The sequence below is a fragment of the Neovison vison genome, chromosome 2 (assembly GCF_020171115.1).
Source record: "Neovison vison isolate M4711 chromosome 2, ASM_NN_V1, whole genome shotgun sequence".
Lineage (NCBI taxonomy): Eukaryota > Metazoa > Chordata > Mammalia > Carnivora > Mustelidae > Neogale > Neogale vison.
The window spans coordinates 4,027,862-4,045,970 of NC_058092.1; the positions used below are offsets into that span (position 1 = coordinate 4,027,862).

Here is an 18,109-nt window from a genome sequence, read left to right on the forward strand (position 1 = left end):
AACACACTAGTGGCTCGTCGGAAGTTTCTGCGTAGAGAAACCCTATGACCCAGCAACCCCACTCCCAGACGGGCTGGTTTTCTCACACCACCTCTGACACCCGGGGTGAGGGGGCTGTTTTCCCGGCTGGGGGGCCTACGATTCAGGGCAGTTCTGACGCGAACAGCCCAGGGTTATCTCAGGCCCCAGGCTCAAGGGCTCAGGTCTGTCCCCACTTCAATGCCAGCTATACTTCTGACAAAATCGCTCTAGAAATTGGGGTTCCCACAAAAACCTCCTCCAGTTGGATAATTTACTGGAGCAGTTCACAGAACTCAGGCAAAAGCTATATTCACATTTACTGGTTTATTATAAAGGATACAGCTGAGGCACAGTCAAATGAAAGAGATGCACAGGTCAAGCATGGGGTGGGACTCAGCCACACCACCCTTGATGCACATCCAGGTGTCCAGCAACCCAGGAGATCTCTGAACTCCACTGTTGGGGATTTTTATAAAGGTCCCATTATGGAGACACTGGTGATTAACTCAACTTCCAGCCCTCCCTTCCCTGGCTCCAGGCAGGAGGTGGGGCAGAAGGTTCCAACCCTCTGGCCCTGCCTGGGTCATCCTGGCTACCAGCCCCCATCCTGACGCTAACAGACTTCCAGCCCGCCAACCACCTCATTTGCATACCAAAGACAGACTGTCACAAAGGAAATTTCAAGTGTTTTGGGAAGTCTGTGCCAGAACTCAGGGACAAAGACCAAATAGGTATCTTATTAAGCCACACTAGGTATACACTTGAGAAAAAATAACATATGCACACAAAAACTCAGACAGGAACGTGCACAGTAAAGTTATACACGGTAGCTAGACGGTGGGAGCCCAGCAAATGTCCATCAACTGATGAATGCATACACAAAGGGCGGTATGGACCCTGCAGTGAGTTCCGGAGGCAGCACGGACGCCTGCTCCAGCCCAGATGACCCCTGGAAACAGGATGCTCCGTGAGCGCAGCCAAACAGAAAACAGCATATTGCATGATTCTGCTTATTTGGAATGTCCAGAAGAGACAAACCGATAGGTAAAGAAGAGAGATTGGGTAGATTAATAAACTAATAAAAAATTAAATTAATAAAAAATAAAAGCCTCCTTGAGAACAGAGTCGGGAGGGCAGCAGGGGGCGCTCTCAAACCTTACAACTGGTCCCTTGCAGCCCCACCAGGAAGAGAGACCCCGGCAGGTCCCCACTACACCTCTCCAGCTGGACCAGCCCAGCAGGAGGACGGCAGGCTCTCCTGCTCCAGCAAGGGCCCGCCCCCGAGAGGCAGTGCAGCCAATGACAAGCCACAACACTTCCAACTCCCAGTTTGCTCCAACGGGCTTCTAGTTTACAACAGCCCTCCCGGCTCCCCTTCCCTCTATAAAAGCAACCTCTTTGTTCTCCGGAGGGGTCACAGTAGCTCGCTTGTCCCAAGCTGCAATTCTCTGGTTTTCCCCAGTAACCCCATTTTTTTTTTTCAAACATTTTATTTATTTATTTGAGAGAGAGAGAGCATGAGAGGCGAGAAGGTCAGAGGGAGAAGCAGACTCCCCGTGGAGCTGGGGGTCTGATGCGGGACTCGATCCTAGGACTCCAGGATCGTGACCTGAGCTGAAGGCAGATGCTTAACCAACTGAGCCACCCAGGTGTCCCCCCAGTAACCCCATTTTTGCTGGTGAAATTGTGCACTCCGGCGGACGAGTCCTACAGAACCCAGGTTACATGCCAGTAAAGCTGGTACAAACCGGGAGGGGCGGTACACCCACTGCACCCACCAAACAAAGTTTCTATAAAGTTTGGAAATAAACACGGGAAGGCCATGGACAGCACCACAGGGTCACGCTGCTGAAGATGAGCCCAGCACGCAAGGATAGCTCCCCCTGCCCCATACAAGCCTAAGGGGCCAAAATCACAGCTTGATCCCCTGCCCCAGGGGACAGCAGAAGGCACATGTCCCCGGACTCCTCGGCAGCGTGTGCCCAGGGGGTGAGGAGCCAGCACAACTGTTAGTAGGAGTGGTGCTTTAATCTCCATAGCTGCCTCAAGCCTTCAAATTTGTCAGCCACCCAGAGCCCAGAACCTGCCATTCCTGAAGGCCTCCACCTCCAACAAAGCCCAACAGGCTTCGACAGGTCCCTGGCCCAGAAACCTGCTAGGTCTCCCCTTCAGAGGGACGCACAAGTGAGTACGCGCCACCAGGCAGCTCGTGAACACCCAGCTCTCCGTCTATTCACAATAAATCCTGAGTCGCGTGGCCAAGCCTCAGTCGCCCTACGCGCTGACAGCAGAGTGGTGCCATCGCTGTGGGCACAGAGATGTCCCTGTCATCCTACCTTGCAGTGACACAGGGTCGAGACAGCAGATCAGACCTGGTTTCAGCAGCCTTCGTGGAAGCCCAGCATCTCTGCCCGGGACTGGGGGAGCTCCTGGGCCCCAGACGCTCCCAAGCGGCCGCCTGCTTGGCAAGCCCTCGGAGGCGGACAGCGTAGACAAGCAGCTTCATCGAGCAGTAAGGCTGCCCTGCTGCCGGCAGCAGGCGTATTAGTAGCCTCCTGTCCTGTCTCCCGGGTGGCCCTGCCCCCCAGAGCCCTCCCTATAGGACAGCAGGGGCTGTCCTCCTGGGGCTGCCCCTCCTCCGGCCACACTCAAACTGGCGGTTCTCCTTCCGGAAGCGTCTCACGATGCTTCCCTGCAACCCCAGTGATGCAAGGAATTCATGACTCCGCCTGAAGTCACCAGCTTGGCTCTTCCCTGAGCAAAAGAGGGAGGGCGGCAACGGGCCGGCAGCGTGCCCGTTCCTGAGGAAGAACGCATTAGGTGGGGCCGGGAGGCGGAGGGGAAGCGGCCCCACGTCAGTTACAGACGCCGGCGGAACCACCACCAGGAGCCACCGCAGCGGGGGGCTTCCATGGAACAAGATGCGCCTGGCATCTTCGGCGACGAGGTGACCCGGCCCCGCCCCCGCCCCTCAGCCAATGAGAAGCCGTCATGACCCTGAGCTCTCGCTCACCGACTGGCTTCCCCCCTTCTGGGGAGGTACCACTCCTCTCCAGTTTGTGGGGCTTGCCCCTGCCTTTGTCACAGCTTGCTTGTCCCGAACGGCAATTCTCTGCTTTCCCAAATAAACCCACAGTATGCTGACAAAATAAGTGACTTTTTGATTTTCATTTATTTTTTAAAAGAATTTATTTATTTAATTGACAGAGAGATCACAAGTAGGCAGAGAGGCCCCCATCTCTGGGACCGTAGTTGGCTTTGTGTTTAAAAACTATGGTCAGTGGCCGTGATGGGGAACTCTTTGATCTCCCCAAACTTACTTTCTCAAAACTAAACTGGACAGCCAGGGCTCTGGGACTGTCAAAACTGAAAGGGACGCCTCTCTGATTGCTCTTCTTGTCCGGCACCTGCGAACAACCAACAGCATGATCATCTCTCTGCACCCTGTTGCCCCGGCCCTGTGCGTCACCGACATCCGTTCCCAGAGAAGGCAAGTTTCTTTGCTGCCCTTGACCTACGCAGTGTCTCTTCAGTATTCCAGGCAATAAGGAAAGCCAATCATCCTTTTGCATTCACTTGGGAAGAACGTAAGTATGTCTGAATCACTCAGGGTTTTACAGATGGTCCTTACTTTTCACAAGTCTTAAAAGCTAATTTGGATGATATAAAAATTGTCTGTGGCCTCTGCTTATAACATGTAGATGACTTGCTTTTCCACTGCCCTTCTGAAACCTCTTCCCAAGAAGATAGCAACCGCTTCTTAATGCTTTTGACCTTAAAGGGACATAAAATCCTCAAAGAAAAATTGCAGTTTGCTCAAATCTGGTTTGATACTAGGAAACCTGATCTCAGAACAAGAACTGCATTAGAACCCAGGTAGCATGCCTCAACTCCCCAAAACCGAAAACCAATTACAAGGTTTTTGTAATTGCTTTTGTACTGGTTTTGTACTGGCTGGTTTTGTACAGGTTTTGTACTGGCTGGCCAGTCTTGTGGTTCAATGTCTACATGCTTTAGTAAGAAAAGGAAAAATCTAGGGCTCCTGACTGGCTGAGTCAACAGAATGTGTGGCTCTTGATCTTGGGGACATGAGTTCAAGGCCTACATTGGGCACATAGAGCTACTGTAAATATAGAAATAAAAATTGTAAAAGTGAAAGAGCAGGAAGATACAACTTTAGGGACTCTAAGGAAGAGCCTGGGGGCGCCTGGGTGGCTCAGTGGGCCGGGCCTCTGCCTTTGGCTTGGGTTGTGATCTCCGGGTCCTGGGATTGAGCCCCGCGTTGGGCTCTCTGCTCGGTGGGGAGCCTGCTTCCTCCTCTCTTTCTCTCTGCCTGCCTCTCTGCCTACTTGTGATTTCTCTGTCAAATAAATAAATAAAAATCTTAAAAAAAAAAAAAAAAAAAAAAAAGGAAGAGCCTAATAAGACCCCGGCCTCAGACATCTTAATTATGAATTTCATTTTCTCCTCTGTGTAAATGAGAGTGAAGGGAACATCTTAACAGTACACAACCGCAAAAACACGGGGACCAGCATGGCCCCACGGGGTATAGAGGGGCAACAACCAGATCCTGTGGCCAGGAAAATCCCCCTTGCCTCACAGCCATTCCTGCTACCAACTGCCCTGTTAGTGCAGAGCACTGAGGAGATGTTCGCAGGGTCCCCTTTAACATCCCTGCATGGTGACACCGGACCAGGGTAAAACCACGTGTATTTATACCGACAGCCCACACGCCACGGCTCATGACCCTGGAATGCTGGTTAGCGGTCTGGTTTCCTTACCTGGAATGGGAATAGCATTAAAAATGGTTCCCATTGCCAAAACTTATCAGATGCCACACTTTTGCTGGCTGTTCTGGCTATGATTTAAGGCTCGTGGACATTCAGATGCAATTCCTTGGAGACCAAAGGAAACCACCTCACTGATATTTCTGCCAAAAATGAGGCAGTCAAGGAAACCCAGAGACAAATCCCCATTGTGGTCCGAAACAATGTTGTTCCAAATTATAATATGGAAAAATTGACAGGTGATAACCCAATAATTGGCCCCCGAGAAGGAAAAACAGTACTGGAAGTCTAATCATTGTTGGCTCAATGAAAAGACAGAATTCTGGTTTGGACCCAAAAACAAACTGAGCCTACCGGAAGTTCTAATTCCCACTACTTACCTCTGTACACGGGTTTACTGACAAAATTATAGTGTTCATGAATAATTAGCGGAGAAATTTGGTGGGGGGGAGAAATATTAACAAGGCTGCAAAAAGGGCTTACTTCACACACCTGTCCGAAGTACAATCTGCGGAAACCCCTTCACGTGTATGGGTTGTACAAACACAACAAGATGTGGTAGTCACAGTTTGTGTATTTTCTCACTGGCTTGAGCCCTTCCCTTATAGGCAGGCCACTGCTGCTTCGGTGGTTAAACTTCTGTTCAATAGGACGCCTGGGGGGCTCAGTCCGTTAAGTGTCTGCCTTCGGCTCAGGTCACGATCCCGGAGTCCTGGGATCGAGTCCCACGTTGGGCTCCCTGCTCTACGGGGTCTGCTTCTCCCTCTACCCCTCCCCCTGCTTGTGCTCTTTCAAATAAACAAAATCTTAAAAAGAAAAATTCTGTTCAAAAGGATGCCCCCACCTGAGCAACTCCTGTCAAACTTCACAGTGATCAAGAAACCCATTTTAACGGTCAGGCGCCTCGACGAGTCTGTGCTGTTTGGCTAGTTTCAGGATACTACGCACACTCCTCAAGGTCAATCCTCAAGGTCAGTGAAACACATGAAAGGCATTATGAAGATTCAGTTGGCAAAAGTTGTAGAGACCTTCTAGACGCGGTGGCCGAAAGCACCGCTCTTGGTCCTTCCAAATCTCCGACTGACCCCCTTTGGAACTTGTAGGCTCTCAGCCGTGGAGCTAAGTAGCAGGACATCCGGTGCCCTTGGCCCCTGCCTCCTCTGATCTGTAGTTGACAAAAGGAGATGCTTTCCAATATTTTAAAGTCCTAACCGCATCTGTTAAAAATAACCAGGCTTTGGTACAGGGCACCCGGCTGGCTCAGTCGGTGATGTGTGTAACTCTTGATCTCGGGGTTGTGGGTTCAAGCCCCCATTGGGTGTAGAGATTACTTTAAAAATAATATATTTTTAAGAATTTAAAATAGGGGTGCCTGGGTGGCTCAGTCATTTGAGTGTCCGCCTTTGGCTCAGGTTGAGGCCCACGGAGAGTCTGCTTTTCCTTCTGCCCCTCACCCCACTCATGCTCCTCTCTCTTTCTCTCAAATAAATGAACAAAATCTTTTTAAAACATAAAAATAAAAAATAACCATGTTTCGTAGACCAACCTTTTCACCATTCATTCCCAGGAGACATAGACCTTGTAACCTGAGATTTCGTCTGTTGGAAGACACACTTCCACAAAGACTCATCAGCCTTACTGGAAATGCCCTTCCCAGGCACTGCTCACCAGCCCTTGTGCCACCAAACTCCAACAGGACACATCTAGGTGAAGCACCTAACCCTGACCAGCTGGTGACCAAAAGCACAGGCTTCCAGGCCATGAAGTCGATGACATCTGACGACACAGCTTTCCTGAGCAGTCCAAGCCAGGCCTGGAAGCCTTCTCCACGCTGTCTGCCTCTACTCTCACTTTCATGGAAAGAAAATGCCCTCATCTGCATCTCCCCAGGCTCTTGGAAAAGGGGAAAACCTTTCTTTCTTTTTTTTTTTTTTTTATTATGGCCTTTTTCAGAAACAGCCTCATCATGATCCCATGACAAATTAGTTTCTCACTTGCATTTTCTGAAGGATTAGAAGGTTCAGGAGTCACAGAAGTCTTTCATCTGAACTATTATTTGACTCTGAGTTCTTTTTTTTTTTTTTTTAATTTTATTTATTTATTTGAAAGACAGAGATCACAAGTAGACAGAAAGGCAGGCAGAGAGAGAGGAGGAAGGAGGCTCCCCGCTGAGCAGAAAGCCAGACGTGGGGCTTGATCCCAGGACCCTGAGATCATGACCTGAGCTGAAGGCAGAGGCTTTAATCCACTGAGCCACGCAGGCACCCCTTGACTCTGAGTTCTTATCCAAATTCACGGTCTCTTGATTTTGCAACCTTACAGGCTGTCTTATTGGATAACATTTGTTTTTGCAAACTGTTCTTTTAGATAATAATAGTGGGTTTTTTGGTTTTGGTTTTGTTTTTAAAGATTTTATTTGACAGAGAGAGAGACAGCGAGAGAAGGAACACAAGCCGGGTGGTAGGGGGAGAGAAGCAGGCTTCCCTCTGAGCAGGGAGTCCGATGCGGGGCTCCATCCCTGGACCCCGGGATCATGATCTGAGCCAAAGGCAGAGGCTTAACCCACTGAGCCACCCAGGGGCCCCAACAGTACTATTTTAATACACCTTTGAAGTTTTACTATTTTTGCAGAAAGCTCGTGTGCTATTGCTTCACGCTGCACCGGGTCTTCCCCAGTGTCCTGGGCTCCTTCAGCCTGTCCCGGGGCTGTGCACCATCCTGCTGCTCTCCTCACCTGTCTCAGCGGAGACTTCCAGGAGGCACTTCCAGACCTCGAGTCCTGGTACAGAACCACCACACAATCTGGAATTCTTATGTTACTTCTTCTGTTGCATAAATATTTCCAGTTGTGTGGTCTGATTGCGGGTCAGACTTTCGTAAAAATGACGTACCCAGGAAGATGATGATCTCCAACACTACGGTCTTGGTAAGATGTAGTAGAGATAGGAAGTGCCTGAGAGTCCACACTCCTAACCTTCTTTGTTACTCAAATGTGGCCTTAAGTGGTTTCCAACTGCCATGTGCTTCCCCCTCCAATGTAGGACATGACAACTGGGAATGGTCCTTCCTGGCACTGAGAGATGAAGCCACTGAATGAGGGAGGGCACATCTGGGGGGCTCAGTAGGGTAAGCGTCTGCCTTCAGCTCAGGTCATGGTCCCAGGGTCCTGGGACAGAGCCCTGTGTCAGGCTCCCTGCTCAGCGGGGAGCCTGCTTCTCCGGCTCCCTCTGTCTTTCCCCTGCTTGTGCAGTCTCTCACTCTCTGTAAAATAAATAAATAAAATCTTAAATAAGGAGGCCTGACTCTTCATCAGAGCTTGACCAAAAACAAAACAAAACAAAAGAGGGGTGCTGGGTGGCTCAGTCAGTTAAGCATCTGACTTGATTTCAGCGCATGTCAAGATCTCAGGGTCCTGGGATCAAGCCCTGAATTGGGCTCTGTACTGTGCAGAGAGTCCCCATCTGAGGATTCTCTCCCTCTGCTCCTCCCCTGCTCAAGCACTTTCTCTCGCTCTCTTTTTCTAATAACTACATAAATAAATAAACCTCTTTTAAAAACAATGGGGGCACATGGGTGGCTCAGTCAGTTAGTGATTGACTCCTAATTTCAGCTCAGGTCATGATCTCAGGATTGTGAGACAGACCCCTGCATCAGGCTCTGCACTGGGTGTGAAGCCCACATGAGATTCTCTCTCCCTCTCCCTCTGCCCCTGCCCCCCAAACAAAACAAAACAAAAGTGGCATGAAAATTAATAAGGTAAAACCAAGTGGAGTCAGCAGGCTAGAAGGGGGTTATGCCATTCAACGTCAGTTCCAGGAAACACTGCCAATTACAGACTCCCAGACAAGAATCGTCAACAGGAAAGAATCATCAGCTAAAGGACCCCAACAGGAAAAGATGTACATTGGATTTTCTACAAAAAATCAACTATTCCTGTGGCTCAGCCAATGAGAGACTGTCACCACTTAGCTCTCATTCAGTACCACCCCTCCAGACTTCCTCCTTCTTCTCCATAAAATAACGTTCCTCTCCTTTGTCTGTTGGACTTGCTTATGGTCTTTCCATAGCTTGTGTGTCCTGAATTGCAATTCTGATTTTCCTGAATAAAGCCATTTTTGCTGATAAAATAACTTTCCTTTTTAAAGTTAACAGGAGGACATGGGTGGGACTCTGAGCAACATGGCCCAGATTCTCATCTCCAGGACCTGGAAGCCTCTACCACCCATCAGGCCAGACCCGGCCTCTGGCAGGGGTGAGCAGCTCCACTGGGCGGTAAGGGTCCCTGCATGGCAGGTGTCGGGAGGGCTGGGAGGCTGCCAACTAGCGCATGGGTTCTGGCAGCGGGTGGCTGAGGAAAGCGGACACAAGAACAACAGTGGAAAATTCCCATCCCTACTTCAGACAGTGGCTCACCAGCTCTGGTGGAGCACTGGTGGGCCACAGATTTCTGCGCCCCAGATCCCCAAGATGCAAAACCAGTAGGTCTGGAGTAGAGACGCAAGAGGCTGTTGGTCTTTTCATTCCTTTTCTTTTTTAAAGATTTTATTTACTGGGGACCTGCATGGCTCAGTTGGTTAAGTGTCTGCCTTCGGCTCAGGTCATGATCCCGGGGTCTTGGGACTGAGTCCCAAATCGGGCTCCCTGCCCAGCAGGGAGCCTGCTTCTCCCTCTCCCCGTTTGTGCTCTCTCAAATAAAAAAAATTTTTAAATTATTTTAGAGAGAGAAGGAGTGCAAGCAGGGGGAGGGGGAGATAATCTCCAGCAGACTGCCCGCTGAGCACAGAGCCCGACTGAGGGCTCCATCCCGGGACCCTGACATTACTGCTTGAGCCGAAACCAAGAGTCGGACACTTAGCCAACTGAGTCACCCAAGTGCCCACATCTTTTTATTCTTTATTGTGGAAAACATCACTTACAAGAGCAGAGAGAAGGAAATGAACCCAAGTCCCCACTAAACAGCCCCACTGGTCAACTCTGGTTTCAGATGTATCGGTTTCCTCTCTGTTCCCACCCACTCCCCAGTTCTGGAGGAGTTTAAACAAATCTCAGACATCACAGCTTAGCATTTGTAAATATCTCAGCATTCCCTCTAAACCAGAAAGACTCCTTCTAAAAATAGAACCACAGGAGTGCCTGGGTGGCTCAGTCTTAATCATCTGCTTTCGGCTCAGGTCATGATCCCAGGGTCCTGGGATCCAGCCCCGCATCGGGCTCCCTGCTTAGCAGGAAGCCTGCTTCTCCCTCTCCCATTCCCCCTGCTTGGTTCCCTCTCTCACTGTGTCTCTTTCTTTGCCAAATAAATTAATTAATTTTTAAAAAGCAGAACCACAAAACAATGATCTCACCTAAAATATAACATTGAATACCAAGTGAGTGTTCAGGTTTCCCCAGTGGCGTCCTAAAAGTTTTGAGATCCACATGTGTGAACTGTCTTCACAATCACCAACAGCTGGAAAGACCCCAGGTGTTCCCAGACTGGCGGGAAACAAAGTGCAGGTAGCACAGCTGGACAGTGAGAAGAACGAACGACACGCACTCGGCAGGTGGCGCTCACAAGCAGAGTGCCAGGTGCATAACTGCACCCATGCGAAATTCTAGAAAAGGCAGAAACCAGAGTGATAGAAAGCAGACCTGTTTACCAGGGTTTGGGGCTGGGACGGCCGCTGGGGGTGATGGAAACGCTGTGTCACAGTGGTGGTGGTAATTCTGGGGGTGCACATCTCGAATTCTGTGAGCAGTGCGCTTAAAATAGGTACGGTTCATTGTGTACATCATACCTTATAAGGTCGTTTTTTTAAAAAGCAGAACTACAGAGACCTCACCTTAAAAACACTGGAAATTCCTTAGTATCTTTTAAGTTTCAAAGAACTAGCCAAGTTCCCCCCAAGTATCTCGTTAATGTTTTAAAATCCGCATTTTGTTGATTTTTCTACTTAAGTGTAATGTGCATGCAGAATATGTGCATTTGTAAGAGGCTTCCTCAGTTACTGGGATGCAGGTGGTCCGTGGGGGCGGGTGACCTTATAATACATCCCCCTCCCCGGGACACCTCTGGCAGGGAGACACAGGGGGCCTGGAGGCACACGGGGCGGTCCCCCGGGGCGGGGCCCCCCTGCACGAGCCCCAGCGTGCAGTGAAGGTCCGTCCAAGGAGACCGGTGGAGTGGCGTCAGGGCGCCGGCAGGGGGAGCTCCCACACGCCGCGGCTCCGCGTCGCCTGCAGGGCCGCGGGGAAGGCCGCTCCGCAGGGCACCGGCTTTAGCTCGGCTGCGCCCGCCCCAGCACGAGGAAGAAAGCTTTCCCCTTCCCCTGGCAACAGCCCAGCCAGTGGGGGACTGTCACACGTCGGCCAATGAGAAGCCACTATACTCTGCACTCCCGGTTCGCTCCAATAGACTTCTTGTTCCTAAGGGCTCGGGAACGCCCCCCTCCCATATAAAACAGCGTCCCTCTCCTTTGTTCCCAGGCTTGTCCGTGCTTTTGCCCTAAGCCTCCTTGCCCGGCAGTTCCTGAATAACCTCCCCCTTTTTCTTTCTGGTAAAATAACTGGCAGCTTTCTTTTTAAGGTCAACAGGAGAAAGCAACTTCCGGCCCGACGGAAGCCAGGGAGCTGGTGGCCTGTGGTGCCAAATCCAGGGCGATGCCAGGTTGCCTGGCCCACTTGCAGGGGGAGGCTGGGCGGTGGGGTGAGCAACAGCCTACTCAACCAGAGGCTCCTTGGGCTGTAATGGCTGCACCTTTTTCCAGGGCCTCCCTGTCCTAGCAAGAAGGGAGTCAGCACGGTGCATTGTTCTATAGAATGTTCCAGAACATTAGCTCAGGGTATGGCTTCTGTACATCAGATTCGATGTTTTTATTAATTCCACTATAAACCCAAAGATCGAGTCCAAGGGGAAAAATGTTAACCTGTTAACACACTAGAATTCAGGTCCTTTCCACTAACATTTTGGCTACTTGATGCCAGATCTACCAGAAGTCGTATCTCCTAGACGCCAGGCACTACTCAAGGCATTCTCAGCACAGCAGTGAACACTGTCAGTCCCTAACCTCAAGACACTTCCGGGCAGATTTGCATCTAAGAGCATGCAAACAAAATACCCCATGCAGACCTCACACACTTACCTACAAATAAATGACTCCTAGATCACCTGCCCTGGGCAAAGTCCGAACCAAGGTCCGCCCCCATTAGCTACGTGGTTTGAGAGCCAACTGCAGTTCCCAGGGAGCTTCTGAAGCCTGAGGAAATCCTTCCTCTCCCAGGCCTGCCACAATTCCCAGTTTCTACATGCCTCTACCATACTACACTGTCCCCTAATGTAGCCACCAGTCACAGGACTATGTAGGTTTATATTTAAATAAATTTAAATGAATGCAATTAAAAATGCAGTCCCCCGCCCCGTGTGGCCACACTCCAGGCACTCAGTGGCCAGTGACTATGGCTACCATATTGGACAGTGCAGACATGGAGGATGTCCATCAGCGTCCCACAAAGCCCTATTCTCCCACAACCTGTTATACGACATGTCCTTCAACTTTATTTCAACACACACTCGGGGGCTTCTGCTAGGGGCCCACACTGATGCCATGAATAAGCCTCACAACCAAATATAAACTTCAGCTTGGAAAGCAGGAGGGAAACCACAGCAACAGGGACACTGGCAGGGAATAATCCGCCAATAGCCTTCAGCTCCTGGTCAAGGTCCAAGGTCTGTCCTTGACCAAGTCCTTAACCTAACCTCTGAGGGCCCCATTTTCCCGGTCACATGACAGAGCTGGACTGGGGGGCCTCTAAGGGACCTTCCAGATCTGACGTTCTAGAACTCTGAGTCCCAACAAGGAAAAATGTAAGTTGCTAACTAAACATTAATTAACATTACTTAAGCCAAAGGAAATAAACCAAAATAACCAAAGGAAACATGCTCTTCTGAGATTTTAACTGCTGTCCGGGCACCTGCATCATAGGGCTGGATCAGAAAGAGGAGGAGACAGCACCGCACAGTGGCCTGACTGTCCAAAGTTCAGGTTCTCAAAGGTGAACTGTTCTCTTTGTGAGCTCACATTCCCCTTGTGAGCTCACTTTTATAACTGCCCAGGACTGCGCCAAGGATTTTAATCCCTAGAGCAGGCATTATCATCTCCTGTTCGCAAAGAAGAGAGCTGAGGCCCAGCGAGGTTAAGGAACATGCCTAAGGCCACTCACCTATAAGAGGCCAAGCTAGGATTCAAATTCAGGCCCCTCGGCCTCCTGAGCCAGCGTCCCACTTTGGGACACAAAGAGGTTCCATTTACTTACAAGGTGCCAGCCATTCCAACAGGCACTAACTAGATACACTTTCTTTAACACTCAGAACCACCCAGGAGAAAAATGCGACACTGGAAGGTCAGGCAGTTTCCGAACGGGGTGGAGGCAGCATTCACTTAAGTAATGCTAATGTTTAGTTGGCAGATTACATTTTTTCCTCATGGGGCTGCAGAGTTGGTTCTAACCATTGCCTCCCCAACCTTTAGCGCCCCACCCCTTCAACACCGCCTTCCAAACCGTGAGCATGTGACCACTCTTAATGATCTGGTATAGTGGGGGTTCTGGCATCCTTCCCTGCTGGACTGTGAACCCCTGAAGCTGGGGACCAAATGTTCCATGTTGGTCAGTGTCCCTCCGTGCCACTTGGCTCCCTGGAGGTGTCCAGTGAAACTCGTTAAATTCACAGGCTTGGCTGTCCCAGGCCAGGAGGCTCCTCTTTCAACGCAGGGTATCAGCTCAGATGTCCTTAAAGGGCTCCCTGCCCTGGTATGTCCACTCTCCAGTGTCCTGGAGCTTCTCTGGGCCAAACCCTTGTGACCTGCCCCAACTCCCTTTGGCAGCTGAGCTGGGCACCTGCCACTCACCTCAGCCAAGCATTCTGCCCACCTGTCCCAAGGCCATTCCAAGAAAATACGCAATTGTAAATATGCTAGAACCTGCGCCGTACACACCCAAGGTAACAGAAAGCACACACACAGATGTGTAGATTGAAATCGGTATCTTCTTTTACGTGGGGGGGGGGTGTGGTGGAAAATCCACAGGTCTGGACACATACAACCTGGCAGGGGCTGCCCTCAGGCTCTTGTGGCTGGATGACCTTACCGAGACACTGGGGCTCCCAGAGCCTCAATTTCCAACTCCAATCTCCTTCCTCTCTTCACAGTGGTAAGACCCCTGCCATCCTCCCTCCCAGGAAAGTTGGGCAAACCGAATGAGTCCAAAGATACACAAGCCCTCTGCAAATCCTGGATGCCAAGGTCACTTGGCCAATACAAGGCAGAGCCTGATCCAGGGCCCTGACACCAGGCCCGTCCTTTACCCAACTCAGTTGCTTCTATTATTTTTGCCCTGGAGCTTGGGAGTTGGTGTGGCCATGACTGCGCACAGCCAATAACAAAGGGAGCACAGCAAGGTTCTCCTTACAAGCCTCCTCTCCCTAGAAAACTCAAAACTGACCTTGAGGTCAGAAAAGGCTTCTGACTGGGTCAGAAGTGAGATGAAATCAAGGCACCCTGTGAATGCAGCACTTACAGTACACACCCAGCCACTGCCTTTTCCAGAGAGATGTCAACATCCACAGGAAACCGATCTGGCTGGGACCCAAGTTCAGTGTGATGCCCAACCTCCAAACCTCAGGAACCAGCCCCACACCAGGAAGCAGCTCGTTCCTAGCGCACACCAGGCAGGACAGCCCCGCTGCAGGCCCGGTCCCAGCGCGGCCTTCCCACACTTCTTGCCCTTACTCAGCTACTCCCCAAATACCAGGGCGCTTGCTTCTGATTCTGCCCAAAGGGATGGAGAGTAACCTTGAGGCTGCCCTCCGCGCTCCAGCGGGAAATAAGCCAGCTCAGGGTCTCCGGCTTCTCGGAGGACTGCTATCTACCTCGGGCCCGTGGAGGAAGGTAGGGGTGGTCCGCTGCGAAGAACAACCCTGCGCCCCATTGTGTGAGATGCTTCCAGGCTCCACGGAGCAGTAAACCATCAGCAGGGAAAGGGATTTTCCGCTCTTCCACTTAACACCGGCTCTCCGCGAAACCCGAGGCATCACACGGAAGGGAATGATCCCCTGCAGCCCCCGCCCACTCGGGTACCCCCCCCCGGGGGCTCGCCGGGCGAGCTGGTAATCCGCGCTCCACCTCTGGGGGGATGCGGTGGGCGAGGCGCCACCGCCCGGAGAACGCCCTCGAATTAGGGGGGCTCAACGGGAGGCGGGTAGGGGCTCCAGCGCGCTCCGGCACGGGCGGGGCGCGCGGCGCGGGGGATGCGCACCGACCCCGCCCGGAAGGGCGCCGCGCGGATTCCTCCCGCAAACGGCCTGCGTGGCCGCCGCGCCGCGCCGTCCCCGGGATACGCCAGGGGCCGCCGGCGCTGCGGAGTCCGAGGCGCATCCCGGCCGCGGCGGGCGGACGGCGAGACGGAGAAGCGGGGCCCGGCACCGGCTGGGGCGGGGGCGGGGTGGGGAGGCCGCGGAGGGGCGCTGGCCGGGGCGGGCCGGGGCGGGCCCGCGCGCTGACTCGGCGTCCTGGCCGCCCACCGCGCCGCGCGCCCCGCTTACCGGCAGATCTGGATGGCGGACGGGGTCTCGGCGGCGGGGCCTGACATGCCGGCGGCGACAGCGAGCGGCTGAAGGAGAGCGCAGGTGTCTGGCAGGCCTGGCGCGGAATGAATGAGCCCGGGCGGCGCCATGGAGGGGGAGGGAGGAGGCGGGGCCATGGCGCCGGGGGCGGGGCCTGGGCGCCGGCGACGAATCGAACGCGGGCTCCTGCGCCGGCCCCGCCCCCAGACGCCCCGCCCCCCGAGCTGCCGCCGGCTCCCCCGGCGTCCGGTTCTGGCTGCGGCGGGGCGCCGTGGGGCGCCGCTTCCAGAAGGTTCGGCGGCTGTTGGGCGACGCCGAGGGGGGGCGGCTGCGTGGATCAGCGTCGCCCCACGCGGCGCGTGTTCGTGCGGGGCGTTCCGGCCGTCGGCGCCCGGCCGTTGCGGGTCACAGCGCCCCGCGAGGCGAACGGCGTGCGGCAAAGAGGCCTGCGGGGGTCCGCGTCCGGGTGTCGCCTTCTCGAATCAGCCATGACAGGAAACTGGAGGCGGTTTCCCGTAAAGGAGCCTTTACGGCAGAGCTGCCGTGTGCGGTGCCGCGAGGCACGTGGGTGCGCGGAGCCCCGGGCCTGGAGCCGGCCGCCGCGGAGCTGAGCTGGGCATCTGTCTACACCGCCGGCTCCAAACCGCCGCGGGGTTCCTGCAGGAGGACCCTCCTGGGGCGCGGAGCTTTGGCCTGGGGGCGTGCATGCTGCAGTAGGAACCCTAGAGATGCTGCTCTGTGACGTTGCACGCCCTATGCTCCGCCGTGGGGTCCAGGTCAAGTCGGGGTCACAAAATACGCCCAAAATCCCCCAAGGAGGGGAAGGGTGATTGCCTTGCCAGAATTACCCAGAGCTGTTTACCCCGTGTTAGATTCGCCTTTCTCCAGACTTGTTACAATGAACATAAATTGCTTCTGTAGTCAGATTTCTAGAAATCAAATGAAAGCCACAGAACTCCAGCTCTTCGGTGAAATTTGAAAACCTATTTATTCCAAACTAAATAGCTCTGAAGGACTCGTGCCTCATCCTGGTCAGTCTGGCCTTCCCGGACCATGGGGGGAACCCAGATCCCATCTGTGATCTAAGATTATTGCACTAGAGGGCGGGGCCCGGGGCGGGGCGTGGGGGGTGATTATTGCACTAGAATTTTTTTTTTTTTTTAAGATTTTATTTATTTATTTGACAGAGAGAGACCACAAGTAGGCAGAGAGGCAGGCAGAGAGAGAGAGGAGGAAGCAGGCTCCCTGCTGAGCAGAGAGCCCGATGCGGGACTCGATCCCAGGACCCTGAGATCATGACCTGAGCCAAAGGCAGCGGCTTAACCCACTGAGCCACCCAGGCGCCCAGAAATTTTGTTTTTAACCCTAGTTAACCACCACCTCTTCTCCTGATGGGTCCCAAAGGGGATGGATTTCTTAGGGTGGGAACCTAGGAGCAATAGCCAGCTTTAGTCTTAGCCAAAGCAATTTCCTTATCTGTTAATTGGGATTAATACCTTTCCTGACCTTCCGCCTGAGAAATGAGGTAATGAAAGTAAGGGGCCTACCTCCTTAATAATCAGGGCCTTTCTTTCTCTTTTGTTCTCACCTTTCCTACTCAAACGTTGTTTCTCCAGACAGCTCTTCCCAGGCCCTCAGTGGGATAGAACAAGGATTTACAAGGGCCCTGCCCTGTGTGTACAGGTGGGAGCATTCCCACCAGGTTGGATACATTTTTGTTCTTCAAAAAGCTCTATATCTGATCGGGAGACAAATGGGACACAAAAAGCCTGATCATGACCACATGCTGAATGGAATTCCTAGACCAGGGAATGGGGCTGAATGGTCCCCCCAGAGGGGGACGGGAAGATCTGGGGCAACATCTGTACCTTTGGGAAAGGGTGTGGCTCTGCTTTGGCCCAAGACAGTGTCTGTCAACCTTCTCCATGTGACAGCTCGTCCAATAGCAGAGGGAGCCAGGGAACATAGTCTGTGTCCCGGTTCTGCAGAGCAGACTGCTCCGGGATTAATCACTTGTCAATGATTGCCAATTGTTTATGCACTTGGCCAATGTTCAAGGTCAGGGGGTGGGGGGTGTGATGTTCAAGGTCAGGGGGTGGGGGACAGTCCTGCAGCAAAAACTTCACGAATTGGCTTTACTACAGCGCTGATGGATTTCCACTGCGCCCTCACTGTTCAGTCCCCACCTTGCCACTCTGGGATTTTTTCCTTTTCCTGAAGCTGCGGGCCCAGTTCTGTCCCTTTCAGCAAAACTTCTCAGAAGAGCTGTTTATATACACATCCTCCATCCTCTGCTCCCAGTCCCATTCTCTTTTGAACCCATTCCATGCTGGGTTTTGTCTCTATAGCTCAATTTATCAAGGTCGCTAATTCCTTCCAAGTTGTTAAATCCAGTAATCCGTTGTCAGAAGTCATTCCTCTTGAAATGCTTATTCCTTGCCTTCCAAGACGCCATTCGCTGTTATATTTCTGGCCACTTTGTTTGGCCTGCTCTGCTGGTCCTGCCCCAGCGGAGGCCCAGACCTCTCCCCTGAATTCTGGACACATGCGTCCTCTTGCCTGGACCACACGTCGCTGCAGGTGTGTGGTAAGCATCTCCCATTCCCCCCGAAATTGCTGCTCTAGTCTTCCGTGCTAGTTTCTTCCTTCTTACTGCCTAAGCTAACAACTGAGGAGTCACCCAGGCCTCGTTTCTCGCCCAGGC

At 52.5% G+C, this 18,109-nt stretch overlaps 1 protein-coding gene across 2 annotated transcripts in view; it reads right to left on the reverse strand.

Annotated features, from left to right (window-relative positions):
* The window catches only part of ACOT7 (acyl-CoA thioesterase 7), a 92,979-nt gene extending 77,437 nt beyond the window's left edge, over positions 1-15,542 (reverse strand). The window contains exon 1 of one of the 2 annotated variants that reach the window (XM_044237018.1): positions 15,385-15,542. In XM_044237018.1, coding sequence (XP_044092953.1) covers positions 15,385-15,542 — 158 coding nt within the window. Of the gene's footprint in view, positions 1-2,357; positions 2,845-15,384 lie in introns of those variants that run through there. The other variant, XM_044237017.1, reaches the window with a different exon arrangement.
* Between the last annotated feature and the right edge of the window lie 2,567 nt (positions 15,543-18,109).